Source organism: Triturus cristatus, chromosome 12, assembly GCF_964204655.1.
Source record: "Triturus cristatus chromosome 12, aTriCri1.1, whole genome shotgun sequence".
In the NCBI taxonomy this organism is placed as follows: Eukaryota; Metazoa; Chordata; class Amphibia; order Caudata; family Salamandridae; genus Triturus; species Triturus cristatus.
The window spans coordinates 753,439,966-753,464,773 of record NC_140595.1 but is presented as its reverse complement, the minus strand read 5'-3'; the positions used below and the strand labels follow the sequence as shown (position 1 = coordinate 753,464,773).

General features: G+C 42.2%; 1 protein-coding gene across 1 annotated transcript in view; it reads left to right on the top strand.

The window, feature by feature from the left end:
* The first annotated feature begins 4,468 nt into the window (after positions 1 to 4,468).
* Positions 4,469 to 24,808, top strand: part of LOC146782704 (extracellular calcium-sensing receptor-like) — a 78,367-nt gene continuing 58,027 nt past the window's right edge. The window contains exons 1-2 of the mRNA XM_085637193.1: positions 4,469 to 4,656; positions 24,301 to 24,592. Coding sequence (XP_085493319.1) covers positions 4,469 to 4,656; positions 24,301 to 24,592 — 480 coding nt within the window. The remainder of the gene's footprint in view (positions 4,657 to 24,300; positions 24,593 to 24,808) is intronic.

Sequence of the window (24,808 nt, the reverse complement as noted above, 5' to 3'; positions counted from 1 at the left end):
AAGGACGGCGTTAAAAATTATTGCCGGTTTAGCAGCAGAAAACTGCCGCTAAAGCGGTGATAATGGGCTTGATAATATGCCCTTGAGAATTCCAATAGAAGTCCATGTTCTAGTGTGTGAACATGGGCTTCTATTGGAATTCTCCAGGGCATATTATCAAGCCCATTATCGCCACTTTAGCGGCAGTTTTCTGCCGCTAAACCGGCGATAATTTTAACATCGTCCTTGATAATATGCCCCTATATGTGTGGGTAGCAAAATCAGTGCTAAAGGTCTACTAGTAGCATTTAGATTACAGGCCCTGGTTATATGGTATACCACTTTACAAGGAACTTACAAGTAAGCTAAATATGCCAAACAGGTGTAGACCGATAATACCATGTTTAGTGGAGAGAGCACATGCACTTTAGCAATGGTCAGCAGTGGTGAAGTGCCCAGAGTCATAAAGCCAACAAAAAGAGTGTCAGTAAAAAAGAGTAGGAGGAAGGCAAAAAGTTTGGGGCAACCCTGCAAACAGAGCAGTTTCCGACACTGACCTCTTTAAACACCCTGGCAGTGAGGGGATTATATAAATATGATGAATGGGGGCCCCATTAACCTGAACCCTTGTACTATATTTAAAAGGAGATTCCTGTAGGTAGATCCAGGTGCTAACAGGTGGCTCAAAACTACACATTTTGCAGCCAAATGTCAGGTCACATGCTGATGAGGCCAATGTGGCTTCTTCATTTACACCAAAAGGGGGAAGACCAATGGAGACCTTCCCTGTCAGGGGCTATGGAAAAGGCAAACCTGAGAATCCTCAGTCTAGAGTTTCAAGGGTTCCTACGTATGAGGCACTTTACAAATTATTGACAAAAACATACAGAAGGAGTTTCAGACACAAATTAAAGGAATACCAGTAAGGCACAGGTGCACAATGTGTCTTTTGTCATTACAATTATTTTAATAACGTGGGAACTGAACAAAAGCACGCCAGCCTGACTACATGCTTCTGGGCAGTGTTTGCAAACATAAAGGTAGAGAACAGGAAAACAGGGCAAAGAGAAACACACAAGGGGGCAAGCTAAGTTGAGCAAGTTTATAGGAATAGCCACAGGATCAAAGGTAAAGCATTCTGAGTAAGAAAAACTACAAAGAATAACAGCACAACAGAGAAGTATACGATGATAGAAAAACTAGTCAATATAAACAGAAATTCAAAAACTCCCAGAGCACTCTCACACTAGTAAGCTTGGGCCGGTTCCTTCGACATTATGTACACTGGCTCATCATGCACACACACAATGAAGACCCACACACACATACACACACACAGTATCCCTATACACATACTCCTATTTGGATGATGCTATGGATCAAAAACGTACTAAAAAACAGACTCACAGGTGTGACCAAATTTCAAACTCACCGCACATATTGACTGATTGTTCTAAAGCAGGCAAAGTTGATGGTCACATCACCTGGTGACCCCTACAAAGCTTACTCAGTGTGTAAACTTAGAACCCCCAATAGGTTAAAGATGTTAAAAAAATACAATCTCTGCAACAACAAAAAAACACATTTGTAACTAAGCAATACCTATGCCATTACGTTTTGCTTGAAAAACACAATCCAACACCTATCTACACTGCTGTGGGTTTATTATTTGATAGACTCATGTAACAGTTTCAATTCAAGAAAATATAATAGAAAAGGAACCCAGTATAATTGGTGTATTCCTTAGATATCCACAATTATATAATTATTTAAATGAGCTGCTCTTCTCCTTTTCCTGTATCTCCTTCACTACTTTATTCCACAGGGGCACACGCTGGTATAAAAGTGAACCTAGCAGAATGGTTAGAAAATGAGATGTAAAGGTAGTAAAGCACAGTATGAGAAATCATCTTCCAACTCAGGACAAGAGGCTGCCACTGTATTACTGATCCCAGTCTGTGTCCAACCTTGAACATCCAGCTCCAGGACATACTAGGTACTGCACTCTACTCTACTCTGCTGTACTGTGCTTTTCCCTGATGCACTGTGTCCCACCATGATGCATTGTGCTCTATCATAATGTACTATGCTTTACCCTGCTGTCCTGGGCTCTACCCTGATGCACTGTGCTCTACCATGCAGTACTGTGCTATAACAAGCTGTACTGTGCTCTAACAAGCTGTACTGTTCTATACCCTACTGTACTGTGCTCCTCCCTGCTGCACTGTGCTTTACTATAATGCATTGTGCTCTAACCTGCTGTGCTCTACCCTCTTATACTGACCTCTTCCGTGCTGTACTGTGCTCTCCCCAGCTTTACTGTGCTCTCTGACGCTGCACTGTGATCCAATCTGTTGCCTATGCTCTATCCTGCTGTCCTGTGTTCTACCATGCTGTTCTGTGCTTTACCCTGCTGCAATGCGCTCAGTCCTGCTTTCCTGTGCTGTATCCCACTGGCAAGTGCTATATCTTGCAGTACTGTACTCTGTCCTGCTGTATGGTGCTCTATCATGATGTACGGTACTCTGCCCATATGCAGTGTCTTCTACCTTGCTGTACTTTGCTCTACCATGCGGTACTATGCTATTCCCTGTGCACTGTACTCCTCTCCACTGTCTGTTGCTCTACCATGCTGTTCTCTACTCTATCGTGGTACACAGGGCTCTATCCTGCTCTCTTGCACTCTATAATGCTGTACTGTGCTCTGCTATGCTTTAAAGTCCTCTGCCCTGTTCTACTCTGCTCAAACCAGATGCAGCTTGTTCTACCCTGCTGTACTGTACTCTACCATGCTGCACTGTGCTCTATCAAACTAATATGGGTTATACCCTGCTACACTGTGCACTAGTCTGCTCCACTGTCCTTTGCCATCCTGTACTGTGCTGTATTCTTCAGTAATTTGCTCTACTCTGCTGTACTTTGCTCTACCATGCTGCAATGAGTTCTCCCCTGCTGTAATGCACTCTAGTCTTCTGCAATGTGCTTTACTGATCCACTGTGCTCTATCTTGCTGCACTGTGCAGTTCTCTGATGTACTTTAATCTACCAAGCTGCATTGGGTTCAATCTTGTTTTGTACTGTGCTCTATGCCGAGGTAGTGTGCTGGACTCTGCTGTACTGTGCTCCACCATGCAGGACTGTGCTCTACCCTGTTGCATTGTGCTCTAACCTGCCTACCGTGCTATACTGTGTTGTAAGGGGCAAGTGAGCACCTGATGCATTCACAAAGATAGGAGGTACACTCACACAAAGGAGCCATTGGGCATTTGTAGAGAAGTTGTCCTTACAGTGTGTTTGGCAACATTTATTATTGTAAAGACTAATAGTTGTGCAATTTTCCTACTAATGGAATCACCTCCATGGGTAAGGACAGGCAGGGACTCTGTGGAGATGATCTGATCTTGGAGAAATTCTCAAAGCAGGATTTACTTCCATAGGTATATGTAGACCAGCATATATGAAATATTTCTTTTCCGGGAGATGTTCTTATAACAGGAATTACTTCCACAATTTGGGATTCAAATATTATTATTTAGGGGATTTTTGTAGCGAAACAGGAATTGCTTACATAGGGTGGGATTCAAAGATTAATTTAAGGGGAAATTTAGCTGTAACATGAATTACTTCCACAGGGTTCTATATATTATGGGCAGTTGCAGATGGTTTTATCCGAGAGATCATTGAGCCACATGAATTGAATTAGGAAAAAAAGTTCACCAAGCCCCCAAATATTTCATATTAAATCCTATTATTTTCCCAGTCCACAGTAATGATTTATGTTTGTGATGAAAAGTATTTGACCATTTAAAAGATCAGTGTAATTCCTGCTAAGAGACCCTAATGTATTCAAATTCACAAGATGTTACTTGAAAACTGGGATTCTTATAATTTGCAGTGTATGAAGATAAACAATAACAGCCTTCTATTTTCCTTCCCCATCCCCGCCTCTTTGTTTTCCAGTTTGCCATCCTCATCCTTGACTGTGGCTTACTTTCTTGTTGTTCCCCATTTTTAATCCATACCTGGCAATGCTAATTATTACAGTGCCAACATATTGGTAAAAGACACTCTGATACCTGTACCATTGGTCTTTTCTTCCATATCATTGACTATTCTTTAATTAGAGGCAAATTACTATTTTCATGACATTGGATGATGGTGTGTGATTATATAACTCTAATAAAAATGCTTTAAAAAGTGTTGGTTTAATTTCCTGGGTTCGGCTTTTTATAGTGATGTAACTGTAGTATATTTATGTCTTGTTCCTTTTTGGCTTTTACCTGAACTGTTTCGTAATATTTATGCTGGTTTTAGATGAAACGCGTTGGAATTTCTCACATTTATCAAAATGGGGAAGTTGAACTGTCAGACTTCTGATATCTGCTCATCAAGATGGTGTACAGAAGCATATCTTTGGAAGTCTTCCATAAGGTACTCTACATTCCTCCACCATCGGAAAACCTTGTGCTGCCTGGTGATGTGGCTGACCATGCCTGCAGTAGTAGACCAGAGGATAGCACCAGGTTGCCATCTGCATGGATTCCATCCCACTGGGCACTTCAGAGCAGGAGATATCTTGATTGGTGGTATCTTTCCAGTTCATGTGGACAGGGTGTACCTCCCAGACTCCTCAGCCAAAACATTCCACACAATGCCCCCGCGTCTCACTTGTCAAAAGTAAGATATATGTTTTTCAGTTTAAAAAATGTTTACTTAAACAATGAGGTGCAATACAAAGGCAACAGCAAAGGCAATGATTAAGAAAGGAGAAATAATAGAGAGAAAAAAAGAATGAGAGAGAGAGAAGTAGAAGAAAATATGACGGACAAAAGGTAAGTGTGAAAATCAGGAATTAGAAATGGAGATAAGAAGATGAGGTGACCAGGCATAAAAAATTAAGGGTAAATCACTCTAACTAATTTAAGAAATTGAGGTCAGAGAAATTCAAGGTGGTTGATAATTCTCAGCAGAAACAGTAGATATGCATAAAGTCGTTTTAGAGACATTATTCAAAAAGGTTGTTCTTGGAAACCAAAATGTTTCTCTAATGACAGTGTTAGAAATGGGGTCTCTAGTTGGAAGAGCTATGCACCCTGTCCAAGTAGGAACCAGCACATACACACCCTAAATTAACCTGTGCTCGCCTTCCGGTAGCTTGGCACAGAACAGTTAGGCTTAATTTAAGAAGCAATGTATAAAGTATTTGTGCAGCACCTATTACAATAAAACAGTGACAAACTCCAATCAAAAGAAAATCCACACCAGGTTAGACAAATGGAGCTTAATATAAAGAACACAACAAGACCAAAGCACCAAAAATCTAATAAGTAGAACCAGAGTTATTCATTTTTAAAGAATATCTTGAATTATAGAGCTTAGAGTTATACAGTTCCAAATGAGGCTATCTGGTCAAGCTAGACCAGATCAAATCTGTAAAGTCAACTTGACCATGATGGAGCGTGGGTCGGATATAGAAGCCACACAGACCTGCTGAAACAGTACCTTCAGCACAAACCACTGTGTCGAGGAACAGCTGCGAGGAGCATGCATCATCATTGTCGATCCGAAGGATTGTAGTCAAATGAGTTGGTTCTGAATCAGAAATCCAGATCCTGTGTCATTGTAGATGCCCTGGGATATGAAGGTAATGCATCATCATCAAGTCGTGCTATCAATGCTGTGGAGTCCTTGAAAAATCGATGAGTCGGCATCAAAGGCGAATGCATTGGTTCCGACCAGTGTGAATCACGAGATGCATGGGTTCATGCAGAACACTACCGGAAAACTCACCTTCAAGGTCCCAGGGCTGTATTGGCACCTTTTGGCAGGGTAAGACGCACAGAAGGCAGTGTCGAGAAATCCAGCAGACACCAGCAGAGTATCAGTCCTTTCAGCAGCCCAGCAGTCCTTCTTCCTGGCACAATGTCCTCAGGTCCAGAGTGTGTTGAGTTGATGGTATTAGGGTTCCAGTACGTATACCTGGGTGTGCCTTAAAAGTGGGGGAGACTTCACAGGGAAGGCTTTAAAGTGCATGAGGTCCCTTTCTTTCCTGCCCCGGCTGCAGATTCACTAAAAGTGGTATGCAGCTCTTTGTGTGGGGACAGGCACATTCCTATTCAGGTGCAAGTGAAATCTTGTCCCTCCCATCTTGCTCAGGTGATCGGCCATCAGGATGTGAATGACACATCTCAGCTCCCTTTGTGTGTGACTGTCCAGAGAGAATGCACAAAGCCCAGCTGTTACCCACCCCAGAAGAGTATTCAGAGATAGTCAGAGGCACAAAATGGTTAAAGTAAGAAAATGCCAACAGTCTAGCTGTGATATTTTCAGACTTACAATTTGAAATCCGACTTCATCATAACTCATTTTTAAATTGTGAGTCCAGAGACACCAAACTCGAACTTTTTCACTACCTGGACATATAAAACTAAAAAGTACATTTCCAATGTTTTAAATACACTGCATCCTGCCCTGGGGTTGTCTAGCACATACCTTAGGGGTAACATATGTAAAATGCAGTTTGAGCTGCGCACACAGGCTCTGCAATGGCAGGTCTGAGACAGGTTTAAAGGGCTACTGAACAATGAGTGCTGCAGGCCCACTAGAAGCATTTAATGTACAGGGACTGGGCATATGCACTTTACTAGGGATTTATAAATACATTCAATATTCCAATTGAGGACATGTTGATGTTACATTGTCACCTTGTTACCTTGTACCTTGTGCACTTGTGCATTCGTCAACAGTGGTGAAGTGCACAGAATCCTAAAGCCAGCAAAATGAATTCAGCAAAGCAAGAGATCTGAGGCCAAAAAGTCTGGGGAACCACACCAAGGATGCCAGGTCCAAACCCCTTGGCAGTTCTCCTCAATAAGGTCACCAAGTAATTGACCGGGTAAAATCGAAATCCCTCTCCTTTTGAAGCTCAATCTTAGATTTTGATTAGAATAAAGAGGGACTGAAAGAAGTATATGTAGGCGGGAGGCTTTAGGAGAAAACGTTAGATATTGTTTAATGTGAGGTTTACTGATAGAAGTGTTGAAGGAGATTGTTGGAGAAGGGGCTCATTTTATCAAACGACACATCAACCTTCTCATGGTATTTAAAGTATGATGTTCACCTCTTGTCATCATCATCATCATAAACTTTATTTCGGCCACTAGGGCCATAAAAGTGACAACATTTTACAAACAGTGTTAATAATGAAAGAGATAAAAAAAAAAAGATCACATCAAGATCAAGTCACAAATATAAAAACTACCGAAATCAAAAGAAGAGTTAAAATTAAGCTTAAACCAAATAATTAATAGTTAGTGCAGAATTTCCTACGTTTTAACCACATAGCATTTAAAAAAATGTGAAACTGCAAAAACAATTGGGGGATGGGTGTCATATTTCAAAACTCGCAGAGCTTTATCGCACTCTCTAAAACCTCTTGTCAGTATTTCAAAGTACAATGTATCCAGCTCTGAAGGTATCACCTGGTGTTGGTTAATATGGAAAATCTAGAGAAGAGCTGTGGATATGGTGAAAGATTTGCATCAGAAATCCTAGGAAGAGAAGCGAAGGGACTTAAGGGGCACATGCATCATTGTTTTTTGCAACTGCAATTTTTGCATTTGGTATGCATCATCCCAAATGCAAAAATTGCTATTTAAGTAATCGCAAAATTTGTGATTACTTAAATTGTGATTGCATTTAGGGAATCGGAAATTGCGATTCCCTAAATGGAATGCAACAAAAGGAAAATAGCGATTTCGATTTTAAAAAAAGCAAATTACCATCAACTTAAGTTGATGGTAGTTTGCGAAAACTTTGAAAAATGCAACAAACTGCATTTTCAAAGTTCCATGTTGCACACAAACATGCTCTTGGGGCATGTGTGTGGCAACATGTTTTTTAATTGCACTTTCAGGGGTGCATCAGGGTGTCCTTTTGTCACCCTTGCACCCTTGAAATTGCATGCGCAATTTGCGAGTACCTATCTTGTTCTCGCAAATTGCGCATACAATTCCCATTGATTCCTTTGGGCCTTTCCTTATTTGTAATTCGCAATTTGCAAGTCGCAAATACGGAATGTGTAGGAATCGCAATTTGTTTTGCGATTCCTACATGCATAGCATTTTGCGATTCCCAAAAAGCGAATCTGTAAAATTCACTATTTGGGAATTGCAAAACGCAATGTTGATGCATATGCCCCTAAATCTTCATCGACTGAAAGCCAAGAAGCAGGTGGGATGTTTAGAAGATTTTACAATTACTCAAGAAATCTATGTTGTTTTGTGCATTTATTAATTAATTTATTTTTTATCTGGAGTCTTAGATAAAATGTATCAGAACCTGAGCTATAGAAGAACTTCACATTGGAACTGTGTAATTAACATTAAAAATACTGCAGAAGTGCACATTATGAAGTATTGCTAATTGTCAAGAAAGTATGTACACTCAGATCAAATGGAAACAGTTTAATCATTTCTATGTACTACATGTTAAACAGAGTGTAAAGACATGTTATGTTGTGTTATGTTAGATAAGTCGCACACAGGGACCTTTTTGGGAACCAGTCCATTTCTCTCTTAACTAATTACCCGCACCAAATTTTAATCCTGCTGAATACAGAAGTTAAAGTAATTGCTGCTTGCTTTAAAATCTTAGCTAAAGTGTAGCACATTTCTCTCCATTTTTTTTACCTACCCAGTTCTTTTTTTTTATAACCAATTTTATTGATTTTTCAGAAACATATGCAGTAAGACAAGAGATCAACAGCCAGCTCGGATCCCATCGCATTTGAGAAACATAGCATCCATAAGACAGTGTACATGCCCTTAGCAAGCAACAGAAGTAGAAGAACACCCACCACATCCCGCAATGGTCAAACAAAAACATTAGTCATCTATTGCTCCAACCCATTTGCCCCACACCCTACAATATTTCTTCGGGCATCCCCTGGTCTCGTACAAGGGCTGCTCCTATGCTGCGCACCAGTCCACCACCCTGCGCCAGTGTGTCATGGTAGGAGCATACAAGGCCAGCCAGTTTGTCGCAATGTCTCTTTTAGCTACCATCAAGGCTGTATTCAGGAAACGTTTGTCCACTCTAGAGCCATCCAGCCCATCGGTAAGTCCCAGTAGCGCAGTTGTGGGAATAAGAGGTACCTTTCAGCCTAGGACCTCAGTAAGTTCCCCTGTTACCAGTTCCCAAAAGCGTGTGATGACAGAGCACTGCCATACGATATGGAAGAAGTCAGCCTGAGGGTGTTGGCCGCATGGGCAAGATGCTTCGGGACGAAGCCCGGCGCGTTGAAGGTGCAGCGGTGTGAGATACGCAGTGTGTAGATAGTATGTTTGGATCAAGCGAAACCGTGCTGATACTGTGATTAGTTTAGGGGCCACTAGCGCGTCTCGACAATCTGCATCTTTTAAGGGCCCAAGCCATCCCTCCCATCCGTCCCTGAGCTGTGAGAGTGTGTTGGGGCTGTTATTAGTGAGGGAGTGATAAATACGGGAGATCCATCCCTTACCCAGATTGCCAGTCATCACCTGGGCCTCCGGTGGACTGTATTCAGGATCAGACGTACCCTCTGGGATGTGTGAGCGGAGAGCGTGGCGCAATTGCAGGTAGCGGTTAAACTGTGAGGCATGTAGGGAGTACAGGTTTTGAAGATCCTGAAAGGTGCGCATGCTGCCCCCTCTCCAGACGTCCCCCAACTGTGAGATCCCGATTAGATTCCACGCACCTACCGGGGTTCTCGTACTGTTTTCTTTTGTGCTAGCTTTCCCGGTCCACCAAAGCATTTCCATGCTGTTTGAGTGGAGGGAAGATGATATCCCCAACTGCTCCTCACTTTCGGGTGGCCATTGGCATTCACCATATAAGGAAGAAAACGGTCCAGTCATTTTCCCTGAGCCCCTCCTTTCCGGTATTTATATAAGGGATGTCGCTGACGTGTAGAAGATAATTTGCAGACAGGGACCTTTTTGGGAACCGGTCCATTTCTCTCTTAACTTATTCCTTGCACCGAATTTTAATCCCGCTGAATACAGCATTTTAAGTAATTGCTGCTTGCTTTTATATCTTAGCTAAACTGTAGCACAATTCTCTCCTTCCTTTTTACCTACCGAGTTCTTGTACTGTTTTCTTTCGTGCTAGCTTCCCCAGTCCACTGCAGCATTTCCGTGCTGTTTGAGTGGAGGGAAGACGATACCCCCAACTTCTCCTCACTTCCGGGTGGCCATTGGCATTTGCCTTATTGGGAAGAAGACGGTCCAGTCTTTTTCCCTGAGCCCCTCCCTTCTGGTATTTATTCAAGGGATGGCGCTGACGTGCAGCAGACGCACGCAGCGGACGCGTGAAGTGGGAGAACCGCTGCCACACCTAAGGTGCACCAAAGGGAAGCCCGTCTGCGCCCGTCCGCGTACGGAATGTGTCCAGGGCCAGAAATGCTGCCCAATTCATACAAGGTACAATTTCTTCTAGAGAATCTCTTTTGGCACTTAAAAACAGCCCTCATAACTGTAAAGACTCCATCGATGTGGCTAAATGGAGGGGTCCATTCTTTTGTAGGAACTGTAAAACAGTTCTTGAACCTATGCAAGTTACACCGATCCGATGGGATACAATTTTAAATCGACCTACCTATGAGGAGGTCTCATCAATGCCCGATCACTATGTAAACATGCCCACCATATTAATGATAATATTTTAAATGACAACCTAGACTGTCTTTTTATAACAGAAACCTGGCTCCAATCCTGGTGAATCCTGATATAATTTGTGCCCTCCCCCTGGACAACCTTATTCACAGACAGGACAGACCCGAACAATGGGGAGGAGGTCTGGCAATTATCTACTGCAGTTCAGTGAAATGCTCTGTATTTTAAATTTCTGACCTCAGAGGAGCAGAGGGTATCGGTTTCCGTTTCCAACTAGAGGACTCTTTTGCCTTCTCAGGAGCCTTGGTCTATCGCCCGCCAGCCCCAATAACATGTGTTTAGAATGCATAGGAGATATTGTGGGTGCACTCACTCTCAGATTTGCTCATTTCACCCTACTAGGAGACTCTAACATTCACCTAGACATCCAAAGTGATCCTGAGGCAACACAGTTCCTCGAAATCATGGCCACTCGTGCCCTAAAACAGCACAGACTGATGTCTACCTACAACGCCAGCCATACATTGGATGGTATTTGGTCAAATCTCACGGCCCTCACCGTTAAGGACCCAGTTAACCTCACCTGGTCTGATCATAAGCTCACACATCTGGAAATTAGGTATGAGCACTTGACAAAACACATAAGCAACATTTCTACCAACCAAAGTTTAAAACCCAGGTGGAAGGATATGGCAGCCCACCCTGACCTTAATTTACTAGCCTCAGTATGCAGGGCCAGACTATCAGGGAACCCAACTGAAGACAACAAACATTTCACGCTAAGGATATCCACCCTAAAGGGCCATTTTGCACCCCACGGCCCTCAAAAGAACCGCTTGCTAAAGAAACCCTCGGCCCCATGGTATACTCAAAACTTGAAAGAAATGCACAGCCACTGCAGGAAACTGGAACGTAGATGGTGACTAAATTACAATCAGACAGAACTAACTCATTTCAAGGTTGCCCTTAAAAATTACTATCAAAACATAAAGACCACCAAGAAATCCTACTTTTACGAAATGCTTAAACTGGCTAACTCTAATCAGAAAACTATCTTTAAGACTGTGAGTTCATTCTTAAATCCCATGTTGCTTAAACAGGATATTCCTCCCTCACAACCTCTCTGCGACCGCATCGCAGACTTTTTGGAGCAAAAGGTCCAATTGCTGCAAAAAGATATCCCTCGTCCCCCTGCCCCCTACACACACCAAGATCATCTCTGACAGAAACAGACCCACCTTCTGAGTTTTTCAAAACATCAGTCCAGATCAAACCCATCAGGTAACCGTGGCTGTCGAATATAGATGTTATGTCAGTAAAACTTATATAGCACACGGTTACCCTAAGGTGTCCTGGCGCTTGCCACAGTCCTCCCAACTAACGGTTCCGGCCAGAAGAATTAAAACAGCCATGTTTTGAGCGCTTTCCTAAATGCAAATAAGTCCTTAGAGTTTCTCAAGCTAAAAGGAAGCTCATTCCAGGCCTCAGCTGCCCCAGAAGAAAAACTTCTGCCTCCCCATCTAGCTCTCTTTGTAATGGGTACTTCAGTTAGTTTTGCTCCTAAAGAGCGTAACGATCTTCCTGGCACATACCACTGAAATTGTTGTTTCAGATGAAGTGGGTCTATCTCCTGGAGCGCTCGGAAAACTAAGCAGAGGGATTTAAAAAGGATTCGCTTTTTTACAGGCAAACAGTGAAGTTTTTTTATTGAGCTCGAGATAGATGCAAATTTCGAAGTTCCAGTAAGCAGCCTGGCTGCTGAATTCTGGAGCATCTGAAGTTTTTCTAGGTTGCGCTCCTGCATATTTAAATAACGACTGTTACAATAGTCTAGCCTTGACATAATCAAGGCCATAACCACTGTACGCTTACAGTCTGCCGGTAAAAGAGGTAACATTTTCCTCATGGTTCTGAGGATACAGGTGGTAGCAGAGACAACGGCATTCACTTGGTCACGCATATCAAGATGTTCATCCAGTACTACACCCAGGTTCTTAACTTTCCTTGATGGTACAGGAAGGGTCCCCATAGCCTCTGGCCACCAACTAGGGGTCCAAAGATTAACATTATTCCCAAACAGGATCACCTCTGTTTTACTAGCATTCAGCTTTAAGCAGTTTTGCACCACCCAGCCTCCCACTGCTCCCATACAATCATATAGCCTGTCACCCGATGCCTTCTCCTGCCCTGGTTGGAGGGAGATCACAATTTGAGTATCATCGGCATAAGATGTTAAACAAAAGCCGAAAGACTCAATCAAAGGAGCCAAAGAGGATACTTCAACATTAAAGAGCGTAGGGCTCAGGGAAGACCCCTGTGGAACCCCACATGGAAGCGAAAAAGGCTTGGATACAAACTCACCCAATGAGACTGTCTGACATCTGTCTGAAAGGAAGGATTTAAGGAGAGTGCAGGCTTTATCCGTTACTCCGCAAGCCAACAAACGGTCCATCAATACTCCATGGTGGACCGTATCGAAGGCAGCGGAGAGATCACCTTTTGACCCCTTTCCCCCCTGATTTTACATGCTTTGATTGACACTGTCAATCCAATCATCAAAAATACAATAAATGCTTCCTTATCCTCAGCAGAGGTTCCCAAAGAGTGGAAACTTGCGGCAGTCAAAGCTCTGCAAAAGAAACAGCTCGCCAACCCCGCCACCCTCACTAACCTCCGTGTCATCTCTCTTCTACCCTTCCTACGTAGGATCAAGGAAAAACTGGTAAACCTACAACTTATGACCTATCTGGAAAGAGCAAATATCCTACACCCAAATCAATCTGGTTTCAGGCCACAGCATTCTACGGAATCAGCCCTCCTGCACATGGCCGATTCCCTCAAAGCCGCCCTTGACCAAGGAAAGAGATCTGTGTTGGTCCCATTGGACCTGTCAGCTGCTTTCGACACAGTTTTGCATGATATTCTTCTTGACTGCCTCGAATTCTATGGTATTTCCCACCTTGCCCTGGCTTGGTTAAAATAATTCTTCCAAAACCGAAGGCACGTCATCCCCCTTGGACAATACCAGTCTGCAGAAAAGCCTATGCTCTCTGGAGTCCCTCAAGGGTATATCCTAAGTCCAGTGCTTTTTCATGTCTATATGGCCCCACTGACCGGCTTGATATCGCCCTTCAACATTGAGACCATCTCATATGCAGACGACACATAGCTAGTCATGGTCTTAGACAAAAACACCACACTGGCTGAGGAAAACCTCCGTCAATGCCTCACAGCGGTTTTTTATTGGATGAAAACCAACCACCTGAGATGCAACTCAAATCATGCAATTGGGAAAGGGAATGATTTCGGGCACAGTCTATGGTGGGCAGCTGATACCCCCCCCCCCCCAACACAGTAACAGCAGCCAGAAACCTGGGTGTCAGATTTGATTCAGATTTGGCCTTCCACCAGCAAGCGCTATCTGTGGCAGGCACCTGCTTCCACCCGGTCAAATCATTAAAAAAGTTATTCGATCTACTCCCTATCACAGTAAGGCAGACAGTTGCAACAGCCTTAATTACATCCAGAATCAACTATTGCAACAGCCTTTATGCAGGAGCTAACAAGTCAGTACTATACAAACTCCAGATGGTTCAACATGCTGCAGCCTGACTACTATTAAAATGGCCTAGGAAATCTTCCGTATCAGCTGCTCTGGAAGCGCTCACTGGTTACCTGTCGATGAAAGAATCCTGTTCAAAATCTTGATAATTACCTACAGAAGCTTTCACTCCTCCGGCCCTCAGTATCTTCGGTCCATGTTCATTCGCCATGCCACACTGTTAAATCCTTCAATGCAAACCTCTTGAAACCTCCAGCATTCAGATGTATCTCCAAAGGAGGGAAATCTATCGTAATGTTGTGCACAAAAGCCTGGAACAAACTCCCCAATAACCTCCGTAGTATTCAACCAGAAACCCTCTTTAGGAAGACATTGAAAACTTGGATTTTCACCACGACAGACACACTATGCAGAGGACTCATCTAAATTCTTCCCTTTCTCAGCTCTCAATTTCTCTCTGCCCGCAAACTAATCTGCTACAGTGCCATGATACTTCTCGGAGTGATAGTTGCGCTCTACAAATACTCTCTAACATAACATATTGATTTTAATTCATGTTATGTACTTTTGTTTTATTATGTGGTTATATTATGTCAACCTCCACAGGAGTTCCATATCATGCTGAAACTGTTCTGTATCACAATTAGTATGGAATGTGAAAGGGGTGTTCCCTCTAAATTGTAAGTCACAATTGTTTATATCAATGTTTTTTACTGCAGTTGCAAACCATTGATCTGCTGCAGACACCTAAAAGGAAGTGTAAATCAGTTCTCAAAGGGGAAAGCATTCCCTAGACACACCTTCTCTTTCTGGATCATGTCAAATGACCTCGGCAGAAGCTGGCAATGGGGACCACTACCTTCTCCTCACCATAAATTCCCAAATGGGAAACTTAAAAAAATATATATTACTGATTTCTTCAAGGAACTCTGGCTGGTTTAAAAAAGAAAACATGCAAAGAAATAGATGGTAGTGTTCTTCTTGCTGGCCACGTTCCCTGTATTTAGTAGCCAAACATATTGGTCCAAAAATAGCGATCCTTTGAGTTAATATGTATTAGACAGGTTGTTCTGTGACCCATGTGACCAGAGATTTTGTGATGCAACCTATAACTATATTGGTCCTGTTGCATAATCCAAGAAGGGTTGCGAAAAGTTGATGGCAATCTTACAACAAATTTTTGCAACCTGTCTCTTAGTGCATTTTAACCCATAGATGTGACAATAAATAAAGCTTTGAGAAGGAGGAAACATTTGATGGGCTCTTTTTAGGCATCGAGCCATCCTTGGATGACTCATTTGTGTATGAGATTGTTTTTGCTCCATTTGAATGTTGAGAAGATGAGCTTGTGGTAATCAAATGGAAAACTGACTGGCAAATGTCAGAAGCCCTTCTTAAAAAATATTGAGAACTGTTTTTTTGTTTCTTGAATTAAAATGATTTCTGGAGAATCGATTCAGAGCTTCGAAGGGAACAACTGCTCCCAGAAGTAAGGCTTTTTGGTGATACATGCTAATTTGTTCACCCATGCATTGGGATGCAGGATGGTGTAGTGTCTACAACAGGAAGGTAACATAGCACCACAATGTAAGATTACAGTTGACGGGCTAAGATATCAGAGGAAGAAGCCTCTACATAACAGGACAGATGTGAATTTGAGAATATGAGATCCTTCTTATGTTGGAGGGAGATCAGAAGAGCAATGAAATAGCTGTACGAATTAATACACAACACAAAAGAATACATGAATTAAATAATTGATCTAATAGATTTGAAAACAAATATGAAACTTTATTAAAAAATCATTCAGTAAAAAAGCTCTTTGGATTGTGCATCAAAAGTCCATTAGACTAAGGTATTGTAAACATTCAGTGCACGATGACTGGAAGTAACCATATTTTGATTTATAAACACCAGTTACTAGCCATATTTTGCAGTTTTCTGCATGACGGTTTTTATGCAAAGTCACAGGGAAAATTATGATAGAGTTAAATTGCAAGAAAAACAGTATCAATTAATAGTTGTGAGTAAAAATTGACAGTTTTTAATGATAAAGTACATGAGCGAGAAAATACAAAAAAAAATGGAAACATCTATGGATGGATGTCACTCACATAATATTCTGTAGCATAATTATACAGATTTATCAAACAGTTACGCAGGATTATGCGTAATAATGTGACAAGAGTAGTTCAGCATTAAGGGCTATTTTTTTGGCACAAAAATGCCCCCTCCCATCCAAAATAAATACAGGATGCATTTTGTGCTAAGAAATAGTTCTAAATGCACAGAACATGCATATCAGCATGATTTTACCCCACCTTAACTGAGCACCGAGACCGGCACTTGTCTTACCTTCCTCCCAGGGGGACTGCAGCCCCCAGACTGCTTTGCTCCCACGCCAGGAGGCACTGACGCCACTCTTTGCACCCAGAGCCAAGGGCAGGCCCGTCTGAGCCCATCCGCGGCTGGAGGAGGCCGGGCTGGGCAACCCTCCTAACAACTGTTACCTGAGTTGATGGACCATCAATTCGAAAAGGTACTGTTTGATTTCACCATCGAATACATAGCTACTAACGGGTGTGAAAATGAGTAGACGTAAAATTGCCAAGGATCAGAGGGGCCAGGGTGTTGCGGGGACACTTAACGCCTTTTTGTTGAGGGCTGAATCTGCCTCATGAAATTTAACTAACCGAGTGTCGGCTTTCATTGAAACCGCAGATTCCACAGGGACTTTATTGACTGTCCTTCACAAAACAGCTCTCAAGACTCCTCAGTACAGGCAATACAGTCATTAAATAAGTAACTTGATCAAGATACTTTCTGAGCACGTGAATGGCAAAACTAGGCCGAATACGACTACGAGGGGCCGGAAGAACAAAAATTAAAATGAGACGAGATTGTAGCAGTGAGCCGTTATCTAAAAAGTCAAGGGGGCGGGACCCCAGAAACAGAAAACCTTAGAGGCAACAAGAAGCGAAATAGTAACTGATAAAACAACCCCAGACAGAAATAGTGTGCAGGGTTCCTGCTTAAGGTGGGAAGCTGATGGATCCATTAGATTACCCTTGGGGACAAAGGAGGAAGACTTCTGGAAAAGACTAGAAACCATTGTATCTGTTTTAATTGACCTTGTATTAGAAAGATTGTTAAAAATTGAAGAAAGACTTAGTAATTTAGAGGGAAGATTTGTAAATAATGGCCCGGTTCTTCGGGAGCTACATTTGGGTAGAGACTCTGACACAATGTTAAATCTGGGAGGGAGGCCGGAGGTAAACCAAACTGTCACTATTTTGGACACCGGCATAGCACACTACAACAGTGCTCAGGGTAGTCTCCATGGTGTAACAGCCCATTCGGGACCTGTTTTACAACCGAGAGTACCCTCCCAGCAGAACAGAGGGGCCATGGGACAGCAGGCCCAGGCGCTTCCCATGCACAAGCACTGAATACTCCTAATGCAGAATTAGCTGCAACAGGGATGTCCACACTGGCTAATGATGGGAGTGACTTTAATTTACCAAGCCCTCAAAGATCTAACCTTAGATACAAAACAAACTTAAATGAGACCTTGCACCTCCCGCCAGAAGCAACAGCCTACACTATAGTGCTGACAAATGTCCCTGCTCTGCCCCCTTGTGCCCCCGAGCACTGTATAACTCTGAGAAACAAAGCGCTGCACCAACTGAGTGCCAGAACTGGCCTAACCAATACTCTCTTCTCAGAATTCAACATGGTGAGAAGAATTGGCTGGGTCGGCAAATCAAATAAACAACTGGCAGGTAACTGTGTTGTCTTGACGTTTAGATCCCTGTACCTGGTGCAGTCCATTCTTGGTAGGGCGGGCAACTGATTTAGTATGACCCAGGGGATTAACATCGTACCACTAGGGTACTTCTATAGACCAGCTAAGGCCACGTGGAATAACTGCCCGGAGGTGAATCATACAAGCAGCATGCAGCACTGGTTCAGGGTCCCAGTCAGAAACAGATTTGACATCTTTAATTACTTAGATGACATAGACTGACTAACTCACTCTAGAAACATCTACTTCACCCACAAGCACAGCCTTGGTGGCTATATCACTGGCATACTACCTCCCTTGATTACAGGAAAAACTAAATGAATAACTATTCTCTAATGCCTGTCCCAAATGGGTGCAGAAATGAAAACTTAGGAGCTAGTGGTTTGACCTGCACAACATCCACAAACTCTAACATATATCTAGACGAAAATGATCCATCGCTCATTATCCAAGAACCGCCTCCTAATAATTATAGAATATTAGGGCCCTCAGTTAATGCTGATAGTACCATTTGCACTACATGCAACCTTGCATTTTGGAATTTAGCAGGCCTGCGGTCAAAGTTAAACAACCCTGTATGGTGTGATTACATACCTAATTTTGACATATTATGTCTTAAGCAAACATGGGCGATTGATGCATTCTATGTAAATGGATTTAAAACCTTTCACACCCCAGCTGTCGAGGTAGCATGCAGTAATCAAAAGGGGGGCTGTGCATATACATTTCAAACAGGTTAAATATAAACAAGATAGAGATGTATAGCGAGAAGATTAACTACCAACTGATAAAAATGTATTTGGACAGGAGACATTGTATTGTATTGACACATTTTTACAATAATTTGCCACCTGAACAAACGGGGGAAGTTATGGAAAAAATGGTTAATGATCTGAAACGTGTATATAATGACTATGCAAAGGATTCATTTCTGATTTTGGGCGGGGATTTTAATTTTGTCCTGTGTCCTGATACATTCGGTAAACAATGTCGGTTCATGAATGATGATGGGTCTAGTTACACACATTTCCGACATTCAAAATTGGGGGAACTGTATAATGAGATGATGTTTTACCTTGATCTAGGGTTTGCAAATGAACTATGTGTTAGGCCTGTTCCAATGAGTCAGACCTTCAATGGTAGAGGCCTGCACCCCACCATAGATTATATATTAGTATCAAACATCTATGCAAATAGGCTTCAATCATTCCATATCCTTAGTAACTATCTTAGTGACCACTTCCCACTAATTGTGTTTATATCAATGGCGGTAAGATCTTCTGGTAAAAGGGACAAAACAAATCGGGCTCTGCAAAATCGCACCTTAAATATTAAATAAGTGAAATGGTTATTTCCTGCGATGGGCGAAGGTGAACCCCATGGATATTACTAAACATGTAGTAACTAAGAGTAAATCAGTGGTCGACATTTGCCTAAACAAAACAGCTACTCGCGATTGTGTCCTCTCTTTCTTTCAGAAAATGTCAGAAGCTGTAACGTAGGCTCTATTCGTGCAGAGCAGAAATAAAAAGAAAAATCATGGGTGGTTGGATTCGAAATGCACTTATGCGTACGCTAACTTGAAGAGTAAATTACATAAGGTTCCAAGGAATCCGGGTAATGTTAGGCAGGCTAGAGTGGCATATAGGCTAGCACTCAAAGATCGAAAAGCATCTCTTAGAAATGAGGCAAGGGAGTCCCTGCATGAGGCCTCCTTATCGAAAGACAGCTCTGCTTTTTGGAGAGCAGTGAAATCCCCATATCTGACCCCTGGTGATGGCCATTCAATAGAAATAGCAATAACAGAAAAACAATGGGTAGAGCACTTTGATAAGGTGTATAATGGTGGGGAAAGGGGGGATGCGTCAGATATTTATTACCACGGGGAAACAGCTTTGGAATCTATTTCTCAACACTCTGATCTGCATTTTAACCTGGACAAAATCAACCGGGCAATCGACATGAGCCTAGGCGGTAAAGCTCCTGGGCCTGACAGGGTCCCTGGAGATCTATTCAAGTTGAATGTGTTGCCATGGGGACCATTCATAACGCAGGTAATTAGAGCAAGTTGTGTTTCACCTTCGTTGACTACGTGGACTGAATCGATCATAGTGCCAATATTTAAAAAAGGGGACCGCCAGGATCTGGGTTGCTATAGGCCAATATCATTGTTGGACTCTTTGATAAAAGTGGCAGGCCGTGTTATCCTGGAACATCTACAAGACTGGGCCAAGGCCAACAATGCTATGTCCGATATCCAATATGGTTTCCTTGAGGGCTTAGGGACAGTTGAACAGAGCCTAAATTTGACCATTAGTATAGGAAAATACACACAAGCAAAGCAGGGAAGACTGTTCCTAGCCTTCGTGGATCTTATCGCAGCTTTTGACTGCATTAGGCATGACAGGTTGTTAATGTTAATGTTAATGTTAAGGGGAATTTATTGAGCGCACTGTCACCATAAGTTTCCTGGCGCTGATAGACTACCAAGGTAGGACAGAAGAAACTTAACGAGAGTGTGAGAAGAGCAGGGTTTTCAGGGATTTCCTAAAAGGCAGAAGACAGGACTCAGTCTTAAGGGAAAGTGGGAGAGAATTCCACAGCTTAGGTGCCAGGTGGGAGAAGCTGCGTCCGCCTAACCTAGAAAATTTGAAGCGAGGGATGACCAAAAGCTGGAGATTAGTAGACCTCAGGATACGAGAGGGACGGTAAGGGGTAACCAAGGACTTCACAAAAGCCGGAGAGGTACCAGTCTGGGCTTTAAAAACCAGGCAGCAGACCTTAAAGGCTATTCTTTTTTTTGTGGGAGATTCTTGAGGGTATGGGAGTGGACATAAACATAATACATTTTCTGAGATGGTTATATATTGATGCAAGGGCAAAAGTACAATATAGTATCACTGGTGAGTGCTCTGTTCTGTTTCCGATTAGGAGGGGGGTCAGACAAGGTTGTGTTCTTACCCCCTTCCTTTTTAATCTTTATATTAATGGCCTTGGCGAGGCACTGATAAAAGACCAACTAGACCACCCCCACATAGCTGGACGTCCAATACCTGCGCTTTTATATGCGGATGACGCAGTTCTGATGTCACATAATCAGGTTGGTTTGCAAAAGTTGTTAAACTCCTTTGTAGCCTTCATGTGTCACCTTGGCCTTAGAGTAAACACCACAAAACGTTTTTAATGCGGTGTGGCCACGGTAGCTGTAAATGCAGGAATATGTATATAGACAGACAGAAGATTGCATTTACCAAAAGTTTTTCATACCTTGGTGTACTTTTCTCTGAGAATGACCACTGGGCTCAAGCAGTCCATGCAAAGAAATTGGGGTTTTTAAAGTCTACGGGCGCTCTCCTAAATTTTTCAAGAAAGTTAGGCAGGAGGCCACCTGTTGAACTTATTCAGGTATATAAGGCAAAGTGCAGTGCCACGGCCATCTATGGGGCTGGGATTTGGGGTTTTGTAGATGTGTATTCTTTGCAAACTGTGGAAAATGCATTTTTACCTTATATTTTAGCTGTATCAAGTTGTACATCCTCGTTTGTCTGTATTTCTGAATTGGGTATACTGTACATAGCTGATCGTATAAAAATGGAACCCATTCTTTTATGGAACAGGATCTGGACATCACCAAAAACTGTACTCACTCAGGCCATTTTATCGAATAAGTTTAACACTAGAGGGAGCTCTGTCAATTACCTGGCTAAGGTGTGTGAGAGATTTCATGCGTGACATTGGCCACCTAGAATATTTTATAGATCCTAGCACTATGTTGAGAAAGAGCTAAAAAAAAAGAGTGTCTTTTACTATTAGATACTTGTAGATTAACACAAGAGATCATAAAGCCTACCGTGCGGGACAACCAAATGATCTTAACAACCATTATTAGAACATTGGAATGTTGGGAGCTCCATTGTAAACAATGGAGGGCTCCGGGCTTATAATGGCTGCTATAAGCCCGGAGCACCAACATTCCAATGTGTCTTTGTTCACAGCTCTGGCTGTGAACAAAGACTTCAGGGAGCCTGAGGGGATTTTAATCCCCTCGCGCTCCCTGAAGGCTTTGTTTTGTTAGAACATTCTGCCCTCTAGTGGCAGAATGTTCTAATAGCCTTATAGCCCTTTGTAGCTGGGCTATACTGGCTTTTAAAGTCCCTCTGCTTTGTTAAAGTCCCTCGCCTTCGGCTCGGGCCTTTAACGCTGCAGCGGGCCTTTAACAGCCGGTATAGCCCGCTACGGCGGGCTATAAGGCTATAGTATTCAACCTTATCTGAAAATGGTTCCCGGGTGCTATGACCGGCTCTAATTAACAAGGTTTAGATTTGGGATCTTTCATAAATTGGTAAGCTTCCCTAAAATGAACAATTGGGGTAGAGATATGCAACTGTGCCCTTGTGACAATCATTCAGAACACTCCACCATGCACGTTGTTTTATTTTGTAAATTTTATAATGAATTAATGTGGATCGTAAAATTCTGAAATCTATGGGGATCAGACAATGCCGCCCTGCGTTCATTGTACTACAGCACCTGGAAAATAAACATATAATATGGAGGGTTGCCATGTTTTTACAGTCATAGGAAAAGTATTGTAACATAATTATGCATGTGTAATGAGGCAAAGGATACAGTCTTTTAATGGAATCATGTTTAATTGTTTATTTGAAAAATGTTAAACCTTTTTTTGCTGTGTAATGAATTAACATGTTTTTAAGTGCTTTTATGGTTGTGTGATACAACAATCGAATAAAGCTTGTCTTTGATTTGAATTTGATTTGAATACCCCAACTTACTTTAGGCATAAAGTCCTATTTTCTTAGTGCACAATACGCCCTTGCGTCTAAAATCAGAGTGAGGATCCATTTTGTACTAATACAGCAGCACTAAATTCAAAACAACACAAACAGCAGTGTGAGCAGCAACTCACTCTACCCAGCTTCATTTTTTCTGTTCCTTTTTTCCATCCAAATTACTCCTAATTATGCGACCGGGCATAATTGCAAAATGTTTAATTTCGCAATGAGCAAGGCAAATTTAACAAAATTACTCTGATTACTCAAGCACAGTTAAAATTCAGCCCAGGCCTAGAAATATCACAGGTGGAGGAATGCCAGAATGTGGAATCTAGTCATGATTTTGCTTGTGTAATAAAAATGATGCACATCCCTACTAATTACAGCATATTACCAAGTTGATTATAGCCTGCTTTTTTGATCCATTTGTAATCCCTTATGAGTGGCGTGATTGCAGGGGCATTGCTAACGATAGTGAGCCAGTGGTCTAACGGGCCTACGGCAGCCCGCTTGTGGCTGCTTTTCAGCAGTCAACCAGAAGATATGAGTGTCCATTTTCCTTTCTTGCACAGCGGTCTCCTGCTACAATATAGCATGAGTGTCCCACTCTTATTCTCTTAGGAAGACAGTGACAGCAAAGTTCTAAATAAATTCTTAAGGGGTCCTCAAACTGAGGTGAGATCAAACCAAGCTAAAATATTGTGGTTCTTGCATTCAACTGAGAGTTGGAAGAACTTGAGATGTTCTGAATTTAAGTTTTGTCTTAGAAATGAGTTTACCTTGGATGCTATCAGAGGGATACAATTATGTAATTTAAGTCTAAAAAGCCTAATAAAAGATTGCCCATAGTTTCAAAGAGTCTCTAATTTGAATATGTATGTCACCCTGAAAATCCCTTAAAACGTAACCAAATGAGATGTCACAAAAACAGAGATTTTTGCAAGATTATTTCCACATACAATTATTGTTTTTAGAAAAGATAAGGATCAAAGGATGAGATGCTGTTATTGTGAGGTGAATGGGATTAATAATATAATGGAATTTTTAGAAACCTCTGTTGAACAGTAAACATAGCATACCTTTACATTTCAGTACGCTGGTATTAGTCACTACATTTCAGCATATTGAAGTTGAGCACATGTTCTAAAGCTATTGAACATATTTGGAAAGAAAGTGCAATGCTCAAATGATAAATGTTACATTGCAACATTTCTGTCAAAGTTTAAACAAGGGCAAATACGCAATCCATTTAATCATATTAAGGATTTCTACACAACACCAGCATATTAGACAATCCTGGAAAGCCCCATTCCTCACCTTTTAATGACCCACTTAAAGTGCCACTGTTTGTGTTCTGTGATACATAATGTTACTGGGCTTTCAGGAAGTGGGAGGGTATTTCAGATTGCAATGTTCTTCAGGGGTAATGGTGTTGACTGAAACAATTAAATGATGATGACATCATGTTCTATAGATGTGTAGGTGGTTTTACACTGCTCTTCTTTCAAGGTTCAGTCTGCAAAATTTCCAGTGGCTCCAGGCGATGGTTTTTACCATTGAGCAAATTAATGGAACCCCTGACATCTTACCCAATATCACCCTGGGATTCCAAATCTATGACTCCTGTACAATGCTCCAGTTGGTACTGCAGGAGACCCTCCAGATTCTTACAGGGAAAGAAGAATTCCTTCCCAACTACCGGTGCCAGCGGGATGTTCCACTTGCAGGAATCGTGGGGGACGCAGGCTCTTCGAACTCAATCCTAATGGCACGTGTGCTGGGTCTCTATGGCTACCCACAGGTGAGTGCCTGAAGGAGGGTGTGTTTCAGTCAGATCTGCATTCTTAGATTTGTGGCTCGATAGAATACCACTAGTAGGTGTCTGACTCCACTGGGCACCAGGACCAACATGTAGCATGTATGTGGAGTATCTGGCATATACAGATAGACTTTATAACAACACAGATTAATTTATAAATATTTTTGACGCAAAGCACCCTTTGAACAATGGGGCAGA